Source organism: Aedes aegypti, chromosome 3 (assembly GCF_002204515.2).
Source record: "Aedes aegypti strain LVP_AGWG chromosome 3, AaegL5.0 Primary Assembly, whole genome shotgun sequence".
NCBI lineage: Eukaryota > Metazoa > Arthropoda > Insecta > Diptera > Culicidae > Aedes > Aedes aegypti.
This window is the reverse complement of record NC_035109.1, coordinates 303894921-303922562: the sequence shown is the minus strand read 5'-3', so window position 1 is coordinate 303922562 and position 27642 is coordinate 303894921. Positions and strand designations below refer to the sequence as shown.

Sequence of the window (27642 nt, the reverse complement as noted above, 5' to 3'; positions counted from 1 at the left end):
AGGAATCAGTTTTACGCGGAAAGATACATTTTGAGCTTTAGAATGAAACATTAGACAAAAACGGTCTTCTACAAAGTTGTTTGTATTAGTTAAGCCCTTTGTTTGGTGTTATTAAAAATTAGGGTGGACTACATTTTCATTGAAATTGTGTAACTAACTTTCTTATTTGTAGAAATTATATTATACATGCTTCAGTAAAGTTATAGACCATTCAATTTCAAGCAACTTTGCCAAAAAAAGTTTTTTTGTATCTCTTAAACTGACCGATTTAGAGCTTTTTTCCTGCAGTGACATAGGGTGGTCCGAACAAAACTGGTTTTCTGGCTCTAGAGTTTTTAATTCAAATTTCTCATCAAAGTAGTATATGAAACACTTTTAGAGCTTTAAAAAATGCGTAATTTGGTGAGTGAAGAAACTCGCTATCTCCTTTCGTTTAGGAGTTTTTTTTTTTTTTTTTTTTGAGTGACCCTCCGCTCTCCCCCATACCAAAAAGCTCATGACGAGCCCCCTGGTAATGGACACTCAATTCTCAGCCACAGGCAACACTAAATTAAGAAAACAAATATTTATAAGAGGCTGAGAATAATCAAAAATGACAACAACAGGGAGTTTGAAACAAAATAACTAAGCTAAGTGCTTCTAGTGGATTGTAAATCCTTTTAATGTTGATTTTCTCTCAAAAACATGCCTACTTTGATTGAGAATATCTCTGATTGGGGCAAACATAAAAAATATCTTTTGACGGCATTCAAAAGACAAAATAAAATTGTATATTATATCAAAAAGTTACAGATGTGTTATTTTTGTAACTCTAATAAAATGCCTTGAAAAACAAAGGTTTTTAAGCAGAAAAACTTCAATAACTTTTGAACTAAAATAGATATCATCAATATTTTTGCATGAAAATTTGCGTTTTGTTAAGTTCTTAAAGTCGTTCATAGACCGCTTTGACGAGAAATCTGAAATAAGAAAGATAGGGCTTCAAAACTATTTTGAAGATTTTCATGGTATGTATTTCTTTATTATTTTACATTTTGAGCATGAAAATGAAATTTTAGACAAAAATGATCTTCTACAAAATTGTTTCTATAAATGTAAGCTTTCATACTGTGTCATTTGAAACTAGGGTGGTCCACAATATCAAACATATCACATAATCAACTTTTTTATTTGCAAAAATACTGGTATATGCTCTTAGGCAAAGCGGTAGAACTTGAAATTTTGATCAACTTTGCCAAAAAAAGTTTTTCTGTAGCTCAAAATTGTCAAAATTGCTCTTGTTTTTTTAATATTATTTTCTCGTCAAAGTCGTTTATGAACGACTTTTAGAACTTAACAAAACGCAAATTTTCATGCAAAAAGATTGTTGATATCTATTTTATTTCAAAAGTTATTAAAGTTTTTGTGATAAAAAATGTTTGACTTTCAAGACGTTTATTAGAGTTACAAAAATAACACATCTGTAATTTTTTGATATAATATACAATTTTATTTTGTCTTTTGAACGCCGTCAAAAGATATTTTTTATGTTTGCCCCAATCAGAGAAATTCACAATCAAAGTAGGCATGTTTTTGGAAGAAAAACAATAATAACTCCTAAACGGAAGGAGATAGCGAGTTTCTTCACTCACACAAATTACGCATTTTTTAAAGCTCTAAAAGTATTTCATAGACTACTTTGATGAGAAACTTGAATTGAAAACTCTAGAGCCAGAAAACCAGTTTTGTTCGGACCACCCTATGTCACCGTAGGAAAAAAGCTCTAAATCGGTCAATTTAAGAGATACAAAAAAACTTTTTTTGGCATAGTTGCTTGAAATTGAATGGTCTACAACTTTGCTGAAGCATGTATAATATAATTTCTACAAATAAGAAAGTTAGTTTAATCATTTCTATGAAAATGTGGTCCACCCTAATTTTCAATAAAACCAAACAAAGGGCTCAACTAATACAAACAACTTTGTAGAAGACCGTTTTTGTCTAATGTTTCATTCTAAAGCTCAGAATGCATCTTTCCGCGTAAAACTGATTCCTGGACCATAGTGCAGTGTGACACATCAACCAATGTCTATCACATCTCAATTGTGAAAGGATATTTGATGAACACCAAATAAAACATGGGTCATACCACAATATTCCTAAATAATGGAAGCAGTGGTTAAAAGGCTCTACAGATGAGGAAAAAAAAAGTAGGATACATCAGTGAAGTTCTTAGCGATGTAGAAGATATTTCCTGAATTCTTAGAAGCTTTTGTAATGACGAAAACGATGTGAAAACTCATCACTTCAATTTTTTCCTGAGAAGAGGGAGGATGTGTGGTACTGAATTAACATTGTCATAGATCTTGTCTTCCGACCCTGTTATGATGGCTGACAATCAAAAGTCTGTTGAAAGAACTCCGTGAATGTTGCATCGGATCAGACATCAAACGATCTAGTAGGCATGGCACAACTTCGACGCCTCACTCCTATAGTAACGTCAAAATGGAATGAAAGGTTCTTCGTGGGGCTCCCGCTTGCTAACAACTATTCTGAGCTCCACACAAATGAAATTCAGCTTCACCCCGTGGGGTTTCAACCGCCGGAATATATCACTGGGTCGCTCACCTCTCGCAAACAACTTTACAACGACGTCACGGTACTCTTTCATCGTGCGCGGTAAACAAACAACAAATGATAGTAAGTTGACATCATGCGCGTCGGTTAGCCTATATAAAGGTCTACAAGTAAACTGCCACGAGCACCAACGCACGTTTAATTTTGCACAAGTCGATTTCCTCAGAATGAAAACATATCGATGTTTGCTTTACGTCATTTGAGCTTTCGGTCAACGTCAGTTCAACAAGAAAATTAATGCTCGGTGGCCATTTTGTTTATGTTTGCTTCCTCACAGCAACCAAAATCAATGTTGTGACAGTTCTCAGAGCAAACAAAGAAATTTTTTTCAACATTGCACTACCACGCAGGCAATTGGATTGGTCTATACGAGGCTAAAGATGGCACCAATACCAATACACAGAATGCACATGATGCGCATCTACAGTATTCGAACTAAATTACCTTTTCGGCAATAGGCCTTTTCATGTGACAGATCCGTCTATGCATTTGTTTACATCGGTGGAGGACCGGTGCTAACACGGGCCTGTCATTTACAAAGAAGAACTGTCAAAGTGCTTCCCGATCAGCTGATTTGAGACGTCATGTGAATAGGCCTATAAGCCATTTTACGAGACGTTTCGGAACAGCTGATCGCCGAAACGGCGTCAATTGACAGGAGACCTGGGATTAAATCCAGCGTGATTTTTAACAACGCCTCATCTTACCAAACGAGGACATAAAGAAAATGACAAAAAAGAGATCCAAAAATGTTTGTTACTGCAACTTTACACCTAGTCAATAACTATCAGCTACCTCTTTTTCATCTATATTTCACATAAAAAGGCATTTTTTGTGATCAGAAATATTTTAATATTTTTTCTCCATTCAAGTTTTCGCCTGTATGAAAAGCTACGCTTGAAATGCGCACAGTCATCAACCATCATCATCGCCATAACTGACGACGATGATTGAAAAATCCCAGGTCTCCTGTCATTTGACCTGCTTCGTAAAATGGCTCATTATGGATTCAAAATTTATTCGAGGCCAACCACTGCACAATGGGCATTTTTGCAAAACAAATGTCTTGAAATTCAATACCTCTGGATGCCGCTAAGATAGAATTGTTCTTAAAACCATGAAACAAAGATTTATTTCTGGGCAAAACGATAATGAGATGAGTGTTCACGGCATGCGATTTTTTCGTAGGATTTTGGGTTATTTTACCCTTTTTTCAATAGACATAATACGGTCGCCTCTCCACATCACGATATCGAAGGGATCATCGAGATAGGAAGAGATCGATACAACGAACAAATTTTGGATGTATTGATTGAAGAAAAGAATGGAAGATTGAAAAATACTCCGTTGCTAAGAAAGTAATACACAAACAGACGTCATTTTGCGCTGCTAATTTGTTTTGAATCCCAAAACTTTGGTCTAGTAACCTTCCATATTGGTCATATCCACATACGGAAAGAAAATTGAGAACGAAAAATCAACAGAAACACATCGAGATATCGAGATAAAAAGGATATCGAGAAATGGAGAGTGAAAATTTATGCAGACTGAAGGGACTTATGAAATCATCGACATAGGGAGAGATATCGAGATGTAGAATATCGAGATGTGGAGAGTCGACTGTATATTCATAAATCAATATCTTTGTATCCCGCTGGGATAGAATAGTTCTTTTTACCGCAAAAAGAAGATTTTTTCATGGGCAAAATGATTGTGAGATGCGTATTCACAGCCCGTGCTTTTTTCGTACGACCTTGGCCACCCTATTGTTAATGAAAAGTTACTTACTCAGGGGTCTGGTTGCACATTTTCGTCACATCACGTGCCGTGTATACCTCACTATCGTTTTCCTATGAAAAAATATTTCTTTTGAGATCAAAAGAACTATTATATCCCAGCAGAATCCCGAAATATTGGTTTATGAGCACATAAGTTCTATTTAAACCGTACGGAAAAATTACGTGGCGTAAACGCTCAAATCACTAGAGGTTTTTCTATGAAAAAATCATTCTTTTGCGGTAAAAAAATCGAATCTACCTAGTATCCTGAGATGTTGAAATTTAAGATATTTTTTAACAAAATATTCCACTGTGCACTGTTGCCCAAACTATACTAAATTTGTGCCCATCAATCGCATGATAGATGTTAATGAATTGCAAAACAATTTTCATTCTATACGACATATGATTGTCTTGTCAAATTTTTCAACCAAGGTTTTTCGCTATAATAAAACAAATTCGCTCATTTGAATGCATTACCAAACAATTCGCTAACATTGTTTGTTACCAATGCTTTGTTTGTCCGATCCTCAAAATATCTCACTGCGGCGGTCCATATCTAACAATAGGCCTTTTCATGTGACAGATCCGTCTATGCATTTGTTTACATCGGTGGAGGACCGGTGCTAACACGGGCCTGTCATTTTCATAGAAGAACTATCAAAGTGCTTCCCGATCAGCTGATTTGAGACGTCATGTGAATAGGCCTATAGCCTTTCATATGACATTCTTACGTTATGCAAAATCATCTCGTCGAAAAACAATAGAAAACTGAATCTTTAAAAAAGGCCCCACTCGGTTTGACACGTCGAGAAATATTCAGAATCAGAAACCTTGTTTTCTATTCCCTACAATACGTCTAACCCATCCTCTCACCTCTCACCATTCTCTCGGCCCTGTAACTTGATTCTATTGACTTCATGTTTGATTCCAAATATCTCTAATTTCTAACGAAACGTAACGATATTATGAGTGCATTTTGAACCACTTTGCCCTACAACTGATGGAACATCCGCACAACTCCGCGGAACATGACTAGATTTCAATCTTAACCATAAAAGGAAATGAGCGTTGCAAGTGGGTGAGCCCTACGTTTGCACCTAGAAGTACACGATGTCTTGTCTAGATGCGGGAAGCGGGCATGCATAACGCAAATTCTTCAATAATTTAATTATGATTCTCATACCCATCGTGAACAACCGACGACGATGACCACGGCGATATGACGCCGACGGCAAGCGGTAAAGTTACCGATGAGCACTCTCACCTTTCCTGGTGATTTGCAAATGGGGGAGGGCTGGGGCCTTCCTTAGCCTTGTGGTAACATTGTGACATTAAAGCCGCAAAAAAGGCAACTTCGGCAAAAAAAAAAAATGCGTAATAACTGAAGTTCTCATGGGAACACTAAGCTGAGAAATAAGCTCTGTTCCAGCGGAGACGTAATGCCAAGAAGAAGAATAAGAAGGGGAGGGTTGAATGAGTAATTGTGTTAACCTTTATCTTACTATTTTTTCCTTTCTGTCTTCTCTCCCCTCGCAGGTGACGTCCTATCCGGAGTGTGCTTCGTCGGTCAGTTGGACACGCACTCGTTGGCCGTATTTCTGCTGATCCCCCTCTGCATCTACCTTTCGGTTGGAGCGCTGTTCCTGCTGGCGGGCTTCATTTCCCTGTTTCGCATCCGAACGGTAATGAAACACGACGGAACCCGCACCGATAAGCTGGAAAGGCTGATGCTCCGGATTGGATTCTTCAGTGGACTGTTCATCCTACCGGCCCTGGGCTATTTGGGTTGTTTGTTCTACGAGTACTACAACTTTGACGACTGGATGATCCAGTGGAACCGACAAATGTGCAAGCTATTCTCCATCCCTTGTCCGACGACGACACCGACGATGACAATGGGCGGTTCACTGAAGTACGGTTCGGCAGGGATGATGGCCCAGGACGAGGAGAAGCCCATCTTCCACATCTACATGGTCAAGTACGTGTGCTCGATGCTAGTCGGAGTCACGTCCAGCGTGTGGTTGTGGTCCGGCAAGACTGTGATCAGCTGGAGACAGTTTGCTGAGCGGCTGCAGGGAAAGGACAACCGCAATCGTGGGGCGTATGTTTAGGTTTTTGGAGTGCTTCAGGAGGGCTGAAAGTTGAGCGATTACAGCATATACTAGTGTGCTTTGACTTGAGCTTCAAGTACTTGAATTAAGTTTAGAGAAACCAAATGTTTTGTTTTAGGAAATGTTGGGTAGAGAAGAAAAAGCATTTGCTTTAACGCAAAAAGAAATACAATCGAGATTAAAAATTTAGGGTATTTTTAAGTAACAAAAACATGGATTTTTAAAAGGCATTATAAGGATAATTGTTCATTTGGCAAATCTTAGCACTTCTTAGGTACCAGCTCCTTTACACATAGTTTCAAAACAAATGCAAAGTTGATGATATCCTTTGTGGAGAATCCAATTCACCATGAATGAATGAGTTTTTGATAACTTTCTAGTGGGAATAAGAGGCCCGATAAATGTCCTGAAATATTGGGTTGCAATCTGCTAAACCGTAAAAAATACAATATTTCGTCGACTGGAAGGTTATTGCAATTCCAATTTAAGGACTTCCAACTGCACGAGATCTTGGCTTTTGTAAGATCTTGTGCAATTTTTTAGTCAAACCCTCTTTTCTTTAGAAAAAAATTTATAAAATATTAACGTGAAATCTTCGACTGATGTTGTTTGAATCCGCAATCGAAGGTTTGTTAAGATTATTAAACTTTATATAACAGGGTGCCGACATTGAGGTTTCAAAACTCTATAACTTCGCTATTGCTCGATCAATTTCAATGAAAATTTCAGGATTTTACATTGTACATTTTGAATTCGGTGACGGTTTCGGACTTGGTTCCAAATTTATTTGAAGACCCGTAATATTTCGAAATGGAAACGATGGAAAATGCAAGAAACTTCTTAAAAAAAATATGTCATATGTGACAGAATGTCATGTTTCAGTTCGAAGATGATACAAATGCAATAAATAGTTAACTTTCAAATAAAGTTATTAGTTCAATCATGTGTAAGTACTAGTGAAATATAACGTAATTAATTACTTCTTGATGAAAAATCAAGAATTTTGAGCCACCGAAAGGTATCGGTGCATGGTATTCTGAAATTGTTCGTTTAGGGTTCCTACCAGAACTGTTATCCGGTAACCATGCTCCAGAAATGACGACAAATGTGTCCGAACTGATAGGTGATATGTAATATTTTTTCAGATAAACTTTTCTCTATTTTTTTTATATGATTTCTTGCATTTTTTTTCCCTAGGCGCTCCTACAAATTTGGAAATAAATCCGGAGCCATTATAAATACAACTTGTAAGGATTTTTTTTTCTTAAAATCTCATCAAAATTGATCGAACGATGATGAAACAAAGAGTATTGATACATTGGTGTCGGCATTCAGGACTGTAGAGATTAATTAATTCCTATAAAACCCTTACTGAATAGATCCTTTGCGAAATTATGGATAGATTACACAGATCATCCATTTTATGCCCCATACACCAAAATACCGCTCGTTGCGTATTTAGAGTTGCTGGAATTTATTACCGTTTACTAAAATATCGTAGCGTTTTGAGATGATTGCTGTCGAAGGTCTATTTTGTAATGACCGGTAAAATTAAGTTTTTCTATTTACTTTATTTGTGTGGATTTAAACTCATCCGGCTATTTCTTCACTCAGCAAAATTAAGTGTTCACTGGCTTGTACTCAAAAAAATAGCAAAAACGTTAATTAAACTTGGAAATTCTTTCGGAAAAAATATATTTTCATTAGGGTGCGGCTTATTTTTCAAAAGTTCTCAAAATTAAAAATTCGTGTGCTCTACTGAATTTTTATCACATTAAAAGAGAAACCTCAAAATATGAGCCAAAAATATTAACATTTAGAGGTGGCGCAAGCGTCTTGAAGGTGAATTTTCAGGTTATGAAAAATTACCTTCAGTGAAGCAAACATAACTTTGCTAAATTTCAACTGATTTTGAAACTTTTACCATCAATACTTTCAAAATTGAATTTATGAAAACTTTATAGAACATCAAATTTGTCTAAAATCAAAAATAGTTTTAGTTAAAAGTAATTTATTCCAAATTTTTCCGCATTTTTCTAAAACTTTCAACTTCGCTTGACCATGATTACTCAACCGATTTCAAATCTTTTTACATGATTTTGAAGCTGATTCAATTTCAAACCTTTCATACTTCACATTTCACTAAAAAATCTCTTGACCAAGTTTTTTAGCAAAAACTGAACAAACACATGATTTTTTAACGAAAAATGCCAGTTTTTTCAAATTTTTGCCAGTTAAATATTATCTCTAAAGCTGAAACTGTTTTTTCTCATTTGTTAAACCTTAATGAATGACTTCACAACAATTTTTGAATAATTTTGAAACAAAAATATGTTTGCAATGTTAAAAAATATAAGCACTATTCAACTCGTAATTAAGGCAAGATGCTTTATAAATTTAAGTTTTATTAAAAAAATGCAATTGCCGGCGAAAAAAAAAAAACTTAAATAATCAATATAAATTTTATTTTTTCATTGAAAAATCTTGTTTTTGAATAGTTTTCGTTGAATAACTAAGTCAAAACCATTTTTTAGACAAATGTGTTGTATGAACAACTAATGAAAATGTGTTCTAAAAACAACTAAATTTGCTTCAAAAACATGGTAAAAGATTCGGAATTGATTGAGCAATTATGAAGTTATGGTCAAACAATAATGATTTTTTTCAGTAAAATGAGGAAAAATTTAGATAAAAGTATTTTTAACTAAGACTAGTTTTGATTTTAGACTGATTTGATGTTGTACAAAGTTTTTACAAATTTAAATTTGAAGATATTTATGCTAAAAGTTTCAAAATCGGTTGGAAAATAACAAAGATATGTTTGTTTCACTGAAGGTCATTTTTCATAACTTGAAAATTCACCTCCAAGACGCTTGCGCCACCTCTAAATGTTAATATTTTTGGCTCATATTTTGAGGTTTCTCTTTTAATGTGATTAAAATTCAGTAGAGCACACGAATTTTTGGTTTTGAGAACTTTTGAAAAATAAGCCGTACCCTAATGTTCATCATATATAACACATTACTTATGTGATTCTCACCAAAAATATCTTATTTTTGAGTAAAATTTAGATTTTTACAAAGACGAAACAAAAGTGTCTTAAAATGCTGTGTCAAAACCTGCAACCTGCATTCAATTTTCGTTTCCATACCCACAACTCAAGAAGATCCATCCCAGTTGCGAGAAAGTTGCACTAAACTACGTGTATGACAACTATAAGTTTGTTTGTTTCAATCCAGTTGCAATATGGTTGAGTTGCACTCTACGTATCATCTAACAACGAAAACATGGTCTAGCAACAGTTTGTTTGTATAAATGGTGTTTCTTATGTGTTGCGCGGAATTTTTTGCGAAAAGTCCAGAATATTTCAGGTGTGGTCTAATTTTGCCAGTAATGAACTTGTATTCCGAAGGGTGTAGTAAAGTTATAAGCAACAAGCTTTGATTAATGGGCCATGTGGTCGCTTTTATAAGCGATTGTTCGAAGAGCTTGTGGAGTAGTGAGTAGTGGAGAAGATGAGTGGTCTTGAGGTCGGAAGTTTGATTTTCGTTCATATTTTTGTTTTCATTTTTGTTCTTTCAAGTATTTTGCAACAAAAAAGCAATTTCGATATAACTTATATATGTTGCAAACAGACTCCGCCTCTTGCGCTTTTTGCGTTGCTATTCAGTGCAATTTTAAGTCATATTTTCAACCATTGACAACTCGGATGAGTAGCAAGAGATAATCTTATTCTTGAGTTGAAACAAACTGTGCTGCTTGGGATTTCGCTCTTAGTTGCCCACAGTTTTTTATCATAAACAAACTGTTTTAGCTATTCAAGACTTATGGGAGACGGTTTGATGTGATTTGTATTTGGTGTTTGGTAAGTTATGTAGATATTCTTCCATGATTCTATACCAGATAATGAACTAATAATTGTCTTTTTTACAATGTCGTCATAAGCCGAAGCGACGGATAAATGAAAGAGAATTTGAAGAAAATCTATGTCATTGTCTCACCGTCCGATGACAATGATGGAAGCATCTATGTAAAAGTCGCGCGACACCTTTTATTTACATTGACGCTTTCCAGCACTGGTTTCGTTCTAGGAAAATCTAAAAAAAATATAAATAAGAACTTTTCTGGTTTATATCATAGAGATCATATGTTAAATGTGAAGTACAAACATTTTGACAACAGAGTTTTACGTTTTAAACACAATTTTCATCGATTTGTGTGATAAAATGCAGATGAGCACTTTATTTTGGCGGTTAAAGTATATATTAACTTCAGCCTTGCATGCAAGTTTATAATCTTATATACTAATACAGCCATTCCATGAAAAACCGATCTAGTAAGTTCATAGGATCTAGACTGAATTCTTGCATGATCTGTGGTAGGATTTTATATGTGTCTTCTGGGTAATCAACCAAGTAACTCTTTTGATTTAAATGAGATCTTTGAAAGACTTCCACAAACACCAACTTCAAGAAAATTAATTTTATGGGTCCGTGAGATATTTATAAAACATCAAAGGGGGTCATAGCTTAAAAAAGGTTGCGAAGCACTGTTATAATTTCTGCAGTGAATTAAGGACATATATTCAGCCATTCCATGAAAAACCGATCTAGTGGGTCTCCGAATTCCGTGAAAATTTGCTATTTTGTTCCTTATCCGAAATAAGGATACACGTATTTTTGGATTTTTTGATTAGGGTGACCATTTCCGAAATAGGGTAACCAGAAAAATCGCGATTTTGCAAAATTTTTATTTCTAAAAAAATTATAACTTTTGAACCGTTCGACCGATTTTCAATCTTTTTGGACGAAATGAAGGCTAAAAATTTTGACTTTTCAGGAAAAATATAAAATTTCACAAAAATTGTGTTTTTTACATGAAAAAACTCAATAGTTTCCGTTTTTTCGTGTTTTTAAGGTCTCGGGACCAAAGGGGCTATCGCTGTTCTCATTTTTTTTAAAGTTCAGAAATTTTACGTATACTGTCAACTTTTCAGCGATGTATGTTTTTGGTTTTTGAGATATATTTTTTTAAAAATAAAAAATCAGCCATTTTTCATCGGCACACACTGTAGATCTCAGCGCATTAGATTTGTAATGTTTAAAAAAATCAAAACTTTTGAACAGCTCAACCGGTTTCCAATCTTTTTTATGGAATGAAAGCTTAAGGTCTCAACTTTTCAGAAAAAAATAAAAAACTTTGAAAAAAAAAATTCACATTAATATATATGAAAATTTCCTAAAAAAAACTAGAAATTTTTATATTTTTTCACGTTTAAACAATTTTTATCAGATTTTTCAATTTTGTCTGAATAAGCTTTCATTCCATACAAAAAGATTGGAAATCAGTTGAGCTGTTCAAAAGTTATAATTTTTTTTTAACATTACAAATCTAATGCGCTGAGACCTACAGTGTGTGCCGATAAAAAATGACTGGTTTTTTATTTTCAAAAAAATATATCTCAAAAACTCAAAAACATACATCGCTGAAAATTTGACAGTAAAATTTTCTAAACTTTCAAGAAAAAATGAGAACAGCGATTGCCCCTTTTGTCCTGAGGCCTTCAAAACACGAAAAAACGGAAACTATTGAGTTTTTTCATGTAAAAAACACAATTTTTGTGAAATTTTATATTTTTTTCTGAAAAGTCTTTAGCCTTCATTTCGTCCAAAAAGATTGAAATTCGGTCGAACGGTTCAAAAGTTATATTTTTTTTAGAAATAATAATTTTGCAAAATCGCGATTTTTCTGGTCACCCTATTTCGGAAATGGTCACCCTAATCAAAAAATCCAAAAATACGTGTATCCTTATTTCGGATAAGGAACAAAATAGCAAATTTTCACGGAATTCGGAGACCCACTAGATCGGTTTTTCATGGAATGGCTGAATATATGTCCTTAATTCACTGCAGAAATTATAACAGTGTTTCGCAACCTTTTTTAGGCTATGACCCCCTTTGAAGTTTTATAAATATCTCACGGACCCATAAAATTAATTTTCTTGAAGTTGGTGTTTGTGGAAGTCTTTCAAAGATCTCATTTAAATCAAAAGAGTTACTTGGTTGATTACCCAGAAGACACATATGAAATCCCACCACAGATCATGCAAGAATTCAGTCTAGATCCTATGAACTTACTAAGTTAACTAAGAATTTTGCCAGGAGTCTAACAAACATGCTTTCAAAAGTTCGATAAGAAACTTTCATACAGGAGCTTGACAAATTCCATCGAAAAATTAGGCTGATGAGAAGCCAGTGATTTGTCAATGACATTCCCAGTAGTACAATGAAAATGTCTATTAAAACCATCCCAAAAGATTTGAAAGATTTGTCTTCCACGAGTTTCATCAGTTTCCGCGAAGTCTTCGCCAAGATTTTTTTTTTTCAAAGGTAGATTAAGACTCATTCAAGCATCTACCTCCACAAGGTGATATTAATATTCTGAGAAACTGGCTAAAAGCTTTCATGGGAGCCAACTAACGACCTTTGGAAGTTGGAAATCACATCAAAAATCTTGTTGATTCATATGGTAAAATTTACACAATTTATTAACATTTCCAACTCAGAAATGCACGATTCTTGCACAAAAAAGTTCTACCGTGCGGGATCGAAATCCGTACACCTAAGAATTGAATCTAAATCCGTCCACTTCATACAAAACGCCAACTATCTGTACGTACGTACGTACAGATGTGAAATATACGGATTTTGAGCTTGTACGGATTTTGGTCCCCTACTGTATATGACAGAAAATTACGTCATGTTTGTTTTGGAGTTTACGTCATTTTACTCGCCTTAATATGTCTGTCATAAATGTCATAATGTTACACGAGTTTTTCACCGTTTTCAGCTCTGACGATCTCAAATTTGTGTTGTGTTGAAAAATTTCTGTGAGCGACATTGTGTATCATTATTAACGTAGCTGTGTACAGTGTGCACAGTGGTCCAGAAAGCCGATATACGTGGAAAGATAAATTTGGAGCATTAGAATGAAACTCCAGACGAAAACTGTTTTTCACAAATATGGGGACGGACCTGGTGGTTAGAACACATGCCTCTCACCCCAAGAACCTTGGATCGAATTCCAACCCCGAGATTAGAGATGGGAAAAACGGCTCAATGTAATAAACGGATCCGATCCGAAACCGAAACTTTTGAATAGTTCAGTGTCTCAGCGGCTCGCAAATGAAGAGCGAACTGAGCCGAGCGAATCGGGAAAAGATCGGATCAAACAGTTCATTCCCTGCACACTAAGAATCAGTTATACGCACACTTGACAGTGACTTGTTAGGCAATTTTGCATTACGATAGATTACATTTTGACATTTGTAGACCTACTCGTACGCAAAACTATGTGAAATGTCAAAAGAATTTTTGACAACATTGTAAAACTTAGGCATGCACTGTGTAACTGATTCTAAGCGTGTGTCACGCAACATGAGTCATACGAGCTTTCGCTTCCTCATTTTTCGTGCATTCTTCCCCAGAAACTCGTAATGTTCTCCTCTGAAACTAAACAAAAGAAGCAAAACAAATGAGCTTTGCCATTCAGTTGGGTACATTCCCTCTCTATATTTCGTCTGCTTGCATGCAAGTGGGCGGGGAAAAATATTTGTTTGATTGCGTCTGCTGAGAGCGCGAAGCTGTTGGCGTGGCGCGTAAAGCAAGGCACGTGCCAAGCGTTATCTGGCTTGATAATTCTCCTCACACATCATCAGAGTTCGGTGACATACTCTAGAGCAGCGTGCTGCTTTTGCTTCTTAGCGAGGGAGCGAAAAAATGCTAAGCAGAGAGGCAACGAAAAATGAGCGAGGAAGATGCAGCACAAAACACAACAGAGTAAAATTCCAACAAAAAAGGGTGCTCTCACAACTCTCCGAGGACTGTGTTCGGGCGGCAGACTCAAGAGTACTTTTGAAGTGTGAGTGATGGTGAGCATCGCAACGAGAGAAGGAGAGTACCTGAAAAATCCTCGCATTTTTTGCACACTCACCCGAATTTTGAGGATCTGTGTTGAAAATTTTGAGTTCATTTTTTTCTCCTCAGAAAAACGGCAAAATCGCCTCCTCTTTGCATCGCATAGGAGTTTCTTTCAAGCCTGAGCGTTATAATAAAGCCGAGAAACGAACGAAGGAGAATAGGGGGATATATAAAGTTCGTTCTTTTCCAGGTCATTTTTTGTCTGATTGCTAATCAAAAGAACTGACTCTTGCTTAAAAAAAGAATCAACTGAGTGTTTAAGATCTTTTGAAGGCTCCGATTAATTTTGCCCATCTTCACCCGAGATAGTCACTTTTGATGTAAAAGTTATTATGGTGACGGCTTCCTTCGGAAAGGAAGTAAAGCCATTGGCCCTGAGATGAACTAGCCCAGGGCTTAAAACTTCGTTAATGAAGCTCAAAAAATACATATATGTCGCAAAATTACAGATGTTTTATTTTTGTTTCTCTAATAGAACGCATTGCAAACAAACATTTTCATCAGGAAAACATAAGTAACATTTGAACATAAACAAATATCAACAATCTTTAAGCATGAAAATTTGCGTATTACTAAATGTCGTCCATAGGCAGCTATGAGAAGGATTCAATTTCAGAAATTTGAGTAAAACTTGTTTTTCTTAGACCACCCTAGCTAAACAATGACTTCCAGACGGAAAGAAATGGAGAACTCGCCAAAAAAAAAACAACGCGTTTTGCAAAGCTATAAAGGGGATTTATGGATTACTTTGGTGAGATATTGGAATTGAATACGCTGGAGCCTGAAAACCAAAAAGCTCTAAATCGATCAATTTCAGAGCTCCAAAAAGTTTTTTAACAATTGAATTGGTTACAACTTAGCACTTTGAAGATGCTCCTAATTTATTTGTCTGTGCAAATCAGCTTTCCGGACCATTGCCTTGATGAGTTTGTCACTCAAAGGTTCAGCAATCCCAAATTTACTTAAGACACAGAATTTAATTTTTGAGACACGTGAGAGTGCTAGTTTTGTGTCGCTGTGTTATTCAAAAGTCATAAGATGACGAAGGTGATAAGGTAGAAGTTTTGCTTAGATATTTAGTACATTAATATTAGTAGGGTTTTGTTCTACTTCGTCGTAAGCGCTACTATTCGTCGTATCAAACTTTAAGTGCTCCACTACGGCGGATATTCAAACTTACCTGCAATATAGATTCATTATCCAAGTGAAATTTTGTGAAAGCTGTTATGGTTTGCACACTTGTACACCAAAAATGCAATAAAACTACTGTATTTCGGTAAATAACTTCAGTTCAATCATCCACTTTGCACTTTATCACCGAAATCGCATGGACGAACACGATTTGAGAGAAATGCTTAGCGATCGACTGAGCCACATAACTTTCCAACACAAGTTTCTTCCCGCCCCCGTGGGTGACTTACTTTGCCGGGCACTTATTTTCACTATGGAAAACCTTCGTACTTCTTCACTGAAGGATTTCATTCCAATCACACGCCGTAAAACTTCAATAAATCACCAAATTTTACGAAATTTCCTCAACTGCCGCGTATAATTGAGAATGTAAACAAAGTTCAATCCGTCGTACTGAGAAAAACAAAAGCTTGTGTGCATCAATGTGTGAGCGACGCTTGACGTAAAAATACGGTTCCTTTGATTGTGTTGTTTTCGCTGTACTGTGAGCAAATGCAATATTTGTACGGTCAAAAGGAATTGTGTTCATATGTTTAGGCTGAATTTTGATGACGAACAATTGATTTTGAAAGGAAATTAGTATATTCCATCATGCTGAAGGAATGGAGAGAGATGCCCGTAGATCTATATATTCTAGTTAAGCATTTTATTATAGCGTTGATATGTTGTGTTTTAACCACTCAATACATCACAGTGAGCCGTAAGTTGTGAGACGAATCTGAAAACTGATTGTGACGGAGTGGAAAATGATACAATGGATTGAGAATACGGTAAGATGCATTTTCATTGCATTATTTCCAAAAAGAGATCAAGATTTATCAAAATGTTATTGTACTATGCTAAAGCCGTTTTGAGAAAGAATTGTTTGGCATCGGTTTGTATCAGCATTATTCACTGCAATACTGGGAAAATTTTGATTCTCACTGGTCAATGCTTAATACCATGGATACTAGCACATCACCCTAACTTGGTTGAGGTAGATCTATAGCTTTCTAAGCAGCTTTTTAAAGTAATTTTAAGAACTTTAACTTCCTGATAACGTTAATGGGAAGCGTGCTAAGCAAACAAATTTGATGAAGTAATTTGCGAAAAAGACTTCAAAAAGTTGAAATATCTTGCTCTGTTTTCATGTCCTTTGGGACCCTTGTGGAAATATTGTGGATCATTTTGAATTATAATTCGAATCTTTTAACCGTTTGGTTTTTATACTGTACATTCAGTATACATACTCCAAACATTGGACATAAAACTTTAATTTTGCATTCAAAGGTCTCAATTTTTTTCTCAGGATGACTAATTTTTAAGAATTTGAACTTTCAAACAAAAAACTGTTTTTTCAGGACCACCCTAAGGTAAAACTTTCAGAATCAATTTACTTAACTCCTCTACCGGCAGCTTCACTTTTTACCACAAAATAAATATTCAAATCGTTATAACTTTTTTGTTTTTCAGTATTTTTGCATCATTTTCTCACAAGTTCTCAAACAACTCTTCTAGCTTAGGAATCCGTGTTGATATTCATTATTGGTGATCTGGTTTTAAAGATATTCCGATGTTCCTTGGGGGACCAACATTTTCCATATAAAATGTCTTTGGCGGCCATTTTGTTTTTGGTCAATTCATCAAAAAAATAAAATGTGGGCTATATAATGCCAGGTAATAAGTAGCTTCTCTGAAAAAATCGTACAAATCGGTTCAGCAGGGTTCTTCTTCGTCGTAAGCGCTACTATTCGTCGTATCAATCTTTAAATGTTCCACAACGGCGGATATTCAAACTTACCTGCAACATAGATTCATTATCCAAGTGTAATTTTGTGAAAGCTGTTATGGTTTGTACACTTGTACACCAAAAATGCAATAAAACTGCTGTATTTCGGTAAATAACTTCAGTTCAATTATCCACTTTGCACGTTTTCACCGAAATCGCATGGACGAACACGATTTGAGAGAAATGCTTAGCGATCGACTGAGCCACACCACTTTCCAACACAAGATTCTTCCCGCCCCCGTGGGTGACTTACTTCGCCGGGCACTTATTTTCACTATGGAAAACCTTCGTACTTCTTCACTGAAGGATTTCATTCCAATCACACGCCGTAAAACATCAATAAATCACCAAATTTTACGAAATTTCCTCAACCGCCGCGTATAATTGAGAATGTAAACAAAGTTTAATCCGTCGTACTGAGAAAAAAAAGCTTGTGCGCATCAATGCGTGCGCGACGCTCGATGTAAAAATACGGTTCCTTTGATTGTGTTGTTTTCGCTGTACTGTGAGCAAATGCCATAATTGTACGGTCAAAAGGAATTGTGTTCATATGTTTGGGCTGAATTTTGATAACGAACAATGAATTTTAAAGGAAATTAGTATATTCCATCATGCTGAAGGAATGGAGAGAGATGCCAGTAGATCTATATATTCGAGTAAAACATTTTATTATAGCGTTGATATGTTGTGTTTTAACCATTCAATACACACAGTGAGCCATAAGTTGTGAGACGAATCTGGAAACTGATTGCGACGGAGTTGAAAACGATACGATGGACTGAGAATATGGTAAGATGCATTTTCTTTGCATTATATCCAAAAAGAGATCAAGATTTACCAAAATGTTATTGTACAATGCTAAAGCCGTTTTGAGAAAGAATTGTTTACCATCGGTTTGTGTCAGCATCATTCACTGCAATACTGGGAAAATTGCAGTTCTCACTGATCAATGCTTAATACGATGGATACTAGCACATCACCCTATTCTTAGAGATATTTTTTTTTCTTTCTTTATTAACAACATTTTTAGCCCTGGGCTAGTTCATCTCGGGACCAACGGCTTTACTTCCCTTCCGAAGGAAGTCGTCACTTTTTAGTGACTATCTCGGGGATGGGATTCGATCCCAGGTCCTCGGCGTGAGAGGCGTGTGTTCTAACCACTACACCAGGTCCGTCCCCTTCTTAGAGATATCTGAAAATTACGATATGATGTTTTTTGAAGTTTTTTAAATCTGTATTTGGCCAGCGTGGTTCCAGAAATCTAAATGGCCATTACTTAAAGACGGCTGCACCAAATAGCTTCATTTTTTCACAACATACTCTCATTAATGTATTGTTCTGAAGAATGAATATCCGAATACGATTAAAATTCTGTAACCTGAGAAATTAACGGGAGGTTCTAGTTACGGGTCGGTCCCCCAAGGAATTTTGGAATATCTTCAAAACCAGATGACCAATGATCAATACCGATACAGATCCTAAAATTAGAAGAGTTATTTGAGAGCTTGTGAAAAAATGGTGCAAAAATATTGAGAAACAAAAAAGTTATAACGATTTGAATTTGAATTTTGCGGTAAAAAATGAAGCTGCCGGTAGAGGGGTTAACTTTAATAAAGTGTTAAACTCAAACAAAAAAGATTGAGCCAAAATTAAACCTCAAATAATGTTCTCCCTTTTCAACTTTTTTTTAACATGCAAAACTCAATTACAAACAATTACAATGAATGCATCATATCTAAAGTCGACTCTAAAATCGACGAAAACAAATAAAAATTTGTTTCCAACCAAAAGTCGATTCGGACCATTATGGGAGGAATATTCTAGAGAATTTTATATCTGCAGGTGTATTCATCCCTTCTGATACAAAAATGTTCGATTACTTCAGATACTTTTCGATATTTTTTGAGCCTAGAAAATATCCTTAGAAAGAATACTGCTTGTATTTTAGAATCGTTAGCAAATGTCTCACGGAATATCTGAAAACATTTCTAGTACGGTTTCTGATGAATTTCTCTAAGGAATCCCACAGGAATATTTGCATTTAGAAAGTTCAAATGTAAAAATCAGTGAAATATGAATAAGACTACCCAAGAATGTTTTTCGGAATCATTAGTTGGAAGCAATATCTAAACGAATATATATTGATATAATATATGAATATCAAAACGATTACATTGATTACAAATGATTACGTTTACTTAAATTTTGACGGTTTTTCACGCTCTGCCCTTCGAATGTGCGGTTTTCTAGTGACAGTTGGTGACAGGTTTCCATGACTTTTGCGAGCTCGCAATCAAAGCCAGCTGTCTCCTCTCTCTCAGCTCCCTGCTTTCGTGTACGGTAGAGAAACATATAATTATATCATATAAATTAAAGGATGCACAAGGTTGCCAAGTCAACAATTATCCCAAATAGAAACAATGTTTCCTACTTGTCAAACTAAGTAAAGTTTTTTTATAGCCAATTATTTAATTCCCATCGTTCGTCTTTCCCTGCAAACCGAAGGCTAGTATCACAACTCAACCATTATCACTGGTATCAGTGTTCGAAATAGCCAATACAAAACGACCTTTCATTCATCCATCATTTGCATCAAACTTATCTTCCAAGTGATATGTCCAGGAAATGGTGTATCAGATTCGAAATAAGCCATCAACTACTTTTTTAATACCGGCATATCAACCGAACCCCACGTGCAGTGCAATCGAGTGTAGCAGCAATCAAAATTAAATTAGTACTTTTCTGGCTCCTGAGCCAAAACAAGTTGCTTCAGCTACCTTAAGCCTTAAATTGTAGCTTCGTAAGGACTCTCGCAAAAATAAAACCCTACCGAAAAACCAGTTTCCTCCGGTCGTTTTGTTCCCACACGTCAGTTCATAATTTTGACCCAATAACAGAGAGATCAATAAAAAATGCAACACCGCGAAAGTACATTTATAAATCGAGCCTACATATCCTTTTATTTATCGTTACTTTTTTCGCTCGCATGGTGAATCTGACGATGATAGCAGTAGTCGGTAATTTGCACCTTGCCGGAACCGGTCCAATTCGGAGGGAACTGGTTTTGCGAGGGGAGAGAGGGATGCAGGAGGGTCTGATTAATGGATGTAAAATGCGGGAAAAACTTTTCCAATTATTGACTTTCGAGAGTCGAAATGCGCCGAGTGATAGCGATATAGGATAGGTTATTCGACAAATTTCATTATATAAATATTGCCATTTCATCTCATGTTCGCAATCATGCTCATTTTAGTCCGTATTGAATGATTTATTATTAGATCGGTTTTAGTCGATATAGGTAAAACTGTGAGTCCTAGTTATGTCTTAAACATCGCTGTTGTAAATATGTACAAACTTGAGTAAGCAATTCTAAATAAATCGATTATCAAGAAATTCAGTGCATTTATGTGGCTAAGACAGTCCGAAACATCCTTAGGGAAATTTCTTACATAATTAAAAACTTGATTCTGCTTTTTTTCGTTGTCATAAGATGTAGATATATTGTAATATTATACAATATTACAATATATCTGCCTTGAAGAACACTAGCTCTTACAGGAAATCTTTCAGACTTGGAATTCTGATAATTTTCGAAATCATTCTCTTGATTTGAGGGCCTTCATTAGCCTAGTGGTTAGAGTCCGCGGCTACAAAGCAAAGCCATGCTGAAGGTGTCTGGGTTCGATTCCCGGTCGGTCCAGGATCTTTTCGTAATGGAAATTAATGGAGTATCATCGTACCTGCCACACGATGTACGAATGCGAAAATGGCAACATTGGAAAAGACAGCTCTCAGTTAATAACTGTGGAAGTGCTCATAAGAACACTAAGCTGCGAAGCAGGCTCTGTCCCAGTGAGGACGTTAATGCCAGGAAGAAGAAGTAGAGTCTCTTGATTAAGAATGTTTTCAAGTCCTGAGTAACTGGATTTTCAATTGGACTAGTAAGTCCTAAATTAAAATTATGCGCGCTTTCAAACTGCATAGCAAGTTTTTGACCTTTTTCGCAATTAGTTAGTAATAATTTGTTTTCCGCTTTCAAGCCGGAATTGGTTTCTGAGGTTATTTTAAAATTTTGGATAATTTTCAAAAGAACTTAGAGCCATGGCCCAATCGAAAATTTTATTTTAATTTTTTTTGCTTAATTGTGAAAACCGTGCAAATCCCCCACATGCCCCATCAAGTCCACCATTACGATTTACAGAAAAGTTTGATTCTAGGTTTCAAATAAGTTTCAGTAACTGCTACATGTATGTTTTATTGATTGTTTTATTGAGTAAATATTGAAATCCAAAGGCGTGACAACGATTAATTAATCTTTAATTTGATTTAGTTAAATATTTTACGTTGAGCATTCAAAGCAAGTCAGATTAAGAGGTAACATTAGATTTCTGCCTATAATTGCATCAGAATTGCAAATAGAATAAAAAACAATCAACAAGTCAACATAGTCAACAGTATTTGCCATAAGGCAACTCCCACTTTCTAGCTCTATTCCACGAAACCTGATCCTCCTGCGCAACACCTGCAGATAAATGTGCTCGACATTTAAGGCGGCGCCAAATATGCTCCCATTTGGCGTCAAAAACCGATTTGTCTGGCAGTGCAGTTCAAAGCACCCACAGAAATGGCTGGGTGGGTGAAACGGCGACAGGCGAAAAATGAGTGTTGATAAAAGTAGATCGGCGTTTTTTTGCTAAGTGAGTGCTAGTAATTGGTATCCATTTGAGGTGTTTATGGACCGTTACTGAGTTGACGATGTATAAGTATCTGAGTGCAAAAGGAATCAACTGGAGTTTGGCAGTAGGGGGTGTTGCGATATCTGAAGTGGATAAATCAACGGTTTATAGTAGTCTAGTAGTCGGAAAGATAACTTGACTTAGGAACACTAATTGGTCAACTTTTCAAATATCATACCGTTTTAGTTAACAGCGTTGTTAATGGACATGCAATGAGTGTAGTAATCTATTCAATGCTTACGATACATGTTGTTTTTGCCTAATAGTAGGTAGTAGTCGTGGTTTCTTATTTGTTACCTATCCGTAACCTGTTATATTGAAGGTTTTTGTTCATTCAGAAAGCATAAGTTTTAGCTTAGTTTCAAAACATCTTTTTTTGATCGGGATGAATATAGACTTCCATTAACAAAGGGTAGAATCGTGTGGCCAGCCCTGTCGTCCTGCTTAGTCGCGCTTAGTCGACGACTAAGAAGCTTTTCTCAGATTTTTTTTTAGAATTTTTCACTTGAGGTCATAAATATAATGTGCGCCCATAATCATAAACATGCGGTCATAAACATAATCTAGCGCCCCATAAGATATCAATCGAAATTTCCAACCGGTTCCTTCCAACGCTCTGGAGTGATTTGACCCTATTTCATATAGAACTTCATATAGAACAGGAGTATATTACCGCGCTGTATCAACGCCCCAGAGTAATTTCACCATATCTATCGGTCGGTAGAACATCGATTGAAAATTTCAGGCTTTATCAATACCCTAGAGTAATTTTACCTTATTCTACGTAGATCAAAATTGAAAACTCTAACTATTTCAACGCCCTGGAGTAATTAAACTTTTTCCCATATAGATCCGTAGTATCCTAACGCCCTGTATGACATCATTAAAAATTCAAGCTTTATCAACGCCTAGGAGTAACTTGACCTCCTTTACGTAGACGCCCATCTTTACGCCCCACATCATTTGAATATTCCAAGCATTATTAACGCCCTGGAGTAGTTTGGACTCGTGTCATGTAAATCAGCTGCATCTTAACGCTCTGTGAGACAATATCAAGATGTATAAACGCCCTTGACTCATTTGACCTTGTCTTACGTCAATCAGGTGCACCTCAAGGCTCTGCATGGATTAAAAACTCCAATCTGTATCGATGCTTTAGAGTAATAGATCAGCTACATTTCAACGCCCTGTAGGACATTATTTAAAATCTTCAAGCTATATAAATGCCCTGGATTAATTTGACCTCATTCCATGTAAATCAAGTGCAGCCCTGGAGTAATTTGACCCATATCGATCAAATACATCTCAACGCCCTGTAGGAAATCAATTGAAAATATAAGCTATATCAACGCCCTGGAGAAATGTGACCTGATTTTTCGTAGACCAAGTGCATCTTTACGCCCTGTTGGACATAAATTGAATATTCTAAGATTCAATAACGCCCTGAAGTGATTTGACCTTGTTCCATGTAAATGAGCTGTATTTTAACGACCTGTGGGACAAACGTCAAGATGTATAATCACTCTCCACTAATTTGACCTTGTCTTACGTGGATCAGGTGAATCTCAATGCTCTGTATTGATTGATTACTTCAATCTGTATTGACACCTTGAAGTAATTTGACCTTGTCTCACGTAGATTTTAGATCAAATGCCCTGTAGGATATAAATTGAAAATTCTATGCTGTATCAATTTGGACTCGTGTCATGTAAATCAACTTTATATTAACACCCTGTTCGATATTTATATTCCTTGTCTTACGTAGATCAGGTGCAACTCAATGCCCTGTATCCATTGAAAATTCCAAGCCATATCAACGCCCTGGAGTAATTTGACCTCATTCTTTGAAAATCAAGTACATCTCAACGCCTTATAGGACATCAATTAAAAATTTCAACTTTAGCAACGCCCTGGCCTTATTTCACGTAGTTCAGAAACATCTTTACGGTCTGAACGTAATTTGACTTTGATCCATATTGATATTTGCGAGATCTGGAGCATATTTACGCCTTGTTGAAAATCAATAGAAATATCTTAGCAGAATCAACGCCCGGGAGTAACTTGAATTTATCCTTTGAAGATCAGGTGCATCTTAACGCTGTGATTGATGTCATCACAATTTTCAAAATATATCAACGCTCTGGATTAATTTGTTCCTTCCTCACGTATATTAGGTAAATCTTAACATCCTCTAGGACGTCAATAGAAAATTCTAGCCTTTTCAACGCCCTGAAATAATTCAAGCTTATGTAGGTCAGGTGCATTTTTACGCACTTCAGGGAATATTCCAAGCTGTGTTACCGCTATGGAGTAATTTGGCCTAATTCTATGTATATTAGGTACAATTTTACGATATGTAGGGCATGAATCGAAAATTCCGAGATGTATCAATACCCTGGAGTAATTTGACCGTAATCCACATTGAGCAAGTGCATCTTAATGCTCTGTATGGCATCAATCTAAATTGTCAAGCTATATAGTAATTGATCTTGTCTCATGTTGATCATGTTAACGCTTTGTTGAACATCAATTGCATGTTAAAATGTGCATGCATTCTGAACATTATCAACACCCTGGAGTAATTTGACCTTATCCTATGAATATTTTTCAATCTGTATCAACGCCCTGAAGTGATTATAGTTTGTTTCACGTAGATCACCTGCATCTTAACGCCCTCTAGAAAAGCAATTAAATTGTGTTTGCTTTATGTCCTTAACTAACGTATATCAAGTAAAGAGTAGTAGTAGTTTGGTCCTTTAGTTACGTCGCCTGCTCTTGTGGGAACGAGCGATGCAATTAGGATCAATGTGGATTAGCGTATTGTGTATGTCAAGCAATTCATTTATAATATTGGTGAAATATTTTCGTTTTATATGTTGTTTATAATATCTATATTTTGTCTCATATTATTTTTCCATATTATTTATCAAACGATTGTGTTACTTTTCATCGTATGTAGTTTCCGCGAATGAAAGTTCCCCGAATAACCCTTTTTCCAAATGAAGTGTCACTTCGAGAAGTGATGCAGTCCATGAAGGTGCAAAAATAGTTCTCAGAAACAGGATGCGTACCAGATGACTGGTCAGTTCACTACTGTGAAATGTAAAAAGTCGTGAAACGGGATACTCGGAGAACAGATATTCAAAGGACTGACGTTCGAGGAAACGACGAGGAAACAATATTTTGGGCAAACTAGCACAATCCCTTAATAAAATGGATATTATGATATAAAAGCATTTGCCTACAGGGCTGTACGCACTTGATCCCTAGTATTCGGTATTATTAAAGAAATTATTGGTTAAATTATCTCGAGAGATCCTTCGATGAAAGCACGAGATCATTAAGGGGCTGGTCTTGGGTCTCGCGAATTTTGATAAAATATGTTAAAGTTTAAAGCTGAAAAATTATATATACTTATATAATATATATAGACTATATAGACTATAATTATATACTTATATAATTATATAGACAGTCAGTTCATAAGCTTGTTTATTCTGGACCAATAATTTTCATGTGATAGTGATAAACTTTCATAATCAGGTATACACTAAGAACAGTATTTTCGTGTTTTTAAATTTGATGAAATTAGTTTGAAACCCTTCTGTAACTGATACTCGGCAATTACAAGATCCACTAATATATCTAACGTATCCCTTCAAGAGGGATATTTCATTTTTAAATTAAGCCATAATTTGGCTGAAAATCGAACACCTCTTCTTTAAGTAAAAAAAGCAGTTCAATCATTCTAGATGTTCTGCTTTTGGAAAACTCAAAAAAAGAATCTTTGTACACTTAATTATTTGATTCATTTTTTTTTTTAAAGAAAAATATCATATATTTCTATATGTATGCTTCATATATAACTATACGTTCAAACATTCGAAACATCGAGTCTTAAGTAATAATTTATTTATGTCTTACTTTAGAACTTTTCTTTGCATTCTAGTCAAGTCTACAAATTTTCATAGTCTTACATGGCTGAGCATACGCATAATATTTCTTAAAAAAATGTTTTGAACTATGGTTGAGTACTTATCGCTGAAACGCGGTAACCATAGGCATATATTAATATAATAAGTTATTATTAATAATTATTAATAATTATTAATTACAGTTTGCATCGTAGTTCGCTTGAACTTTAGAAAACTACAGGAGAAGCGTTTTGGTAAACTTAAACTGCTGGACCCTAGCCTGACAGTTTACAAAAAGCTCAGTTTTTGATAAATTCTATGTACTTCTTCACGTATCTTTCTTCCCATATATTCGCTGAAACACAAATCAATCTTAGGGGCATCGCATGGAGGAAAGATATAGTCCAATTTAAAATAATGTTGGCGACCATTTTGAATTTGACTCTATCTTGATTTTTTTTTTCAGAAAGACGTGTTTCACCGTTAGCGCTTCGTTTTGAATTCTGAGATCAGCATCAAAAAGCTTAGAAAGCACTGAGTTCGAACAGCTGCAAAACTGTGCTATAATATTTACCGGATGAACGAATTTCTAATTAAATGCGAACATCATATTTTGTACAAATGCCATTTTTTTCCTAGTCAATTGTCAAAATTATGCTCTTGACTTTGAGCTAACGGGCAGAATGTTACCAGAAACATATATGGTCGTTACTAGAAAAATATTGCATCAATTTGCTTAAATTTTTCACATTTTTGTTTAAAAAGCGAAATGTAATAACAATATATTGTTTTAAAAGCGAAATGCCGAACACAAGAAATATTTTGAAATTTGAGGCAAACACAAAAATGTTTACAAATAAACGGTTTGATGTGGTTATTGGATTGGCATCAGATGATCCGTTTTATACTGAGTGATAGGTTCTACAAGACTGAGTTCATTTCATGGATAAGGATTTCTTTTTAAAGGGCACATCGAAATAGTCTTAGTTGTTAGACTCTAGAAAATAATCACATAGCATATACAGTAGTATAAAAGGCATTGTTATAGTAGATTCCATTGATACAAGGACAAATAACTATCACTTTTAACATTAGCAAATTTTTCAACTAAATAATATTTAGACCCATGTACTTGATCTCTTGATTTCATATTTTAATATAAATGGCACACAAACTAAATACGTGCAAATGAATATTCGTTTTCGTTTGTTAGGAATGTATATTGAAGTATTTGTGATATTTGTAATTTTTATATATTATAATGTAGCTAAGGGTTTTTGGATTTCCGTTTATGATCTGTAAATACTGAAAGTCGAAAACCTATAGCAACATAACCTCCATCACAGTTGATCCCTATGTATTAAAATAGTTGTGATGTTTCTTATGCGAAGACACCATTAACGCCTGGGAGTGAAAGCGCCCTCTGGGCCATAGCAACGCCCCCCTTAAAAAGGGACGACTAAGAAACTCAAATTTTACGACGACAGGGCTGCGTGTGGCTACAGGAAAAAGGTAACCCAGACAAACAGGCTTTCAGTACCGTAAT

The 27642-nt window shown here is 35.5% G+C and overlaps 1 protein-coding gene across 1 annotated transcript in view; it reads left to right on the top strand.

Moving 5' to 3' along the window:
* LOC5577310 (frizzled) overlaps positions 1-7490 on the top strand; it is a 383014-nt gene extending 375524 nt beyond the window's left edge. Inside the window, exon 5 of the mRNA XM_021855592.1 lies at positions 5934-7490. Coding sequence (XP_021711284.1) covers positions 5934-6508 — 575 coding nt within the window. The 3' untranslated portion in view covers positions 6509-7490. The remainder of the gene's footprint in view (positions 1-5933) is intronic.
* Positions 7491-27642: the final 20152 nt, after the last annotated feature.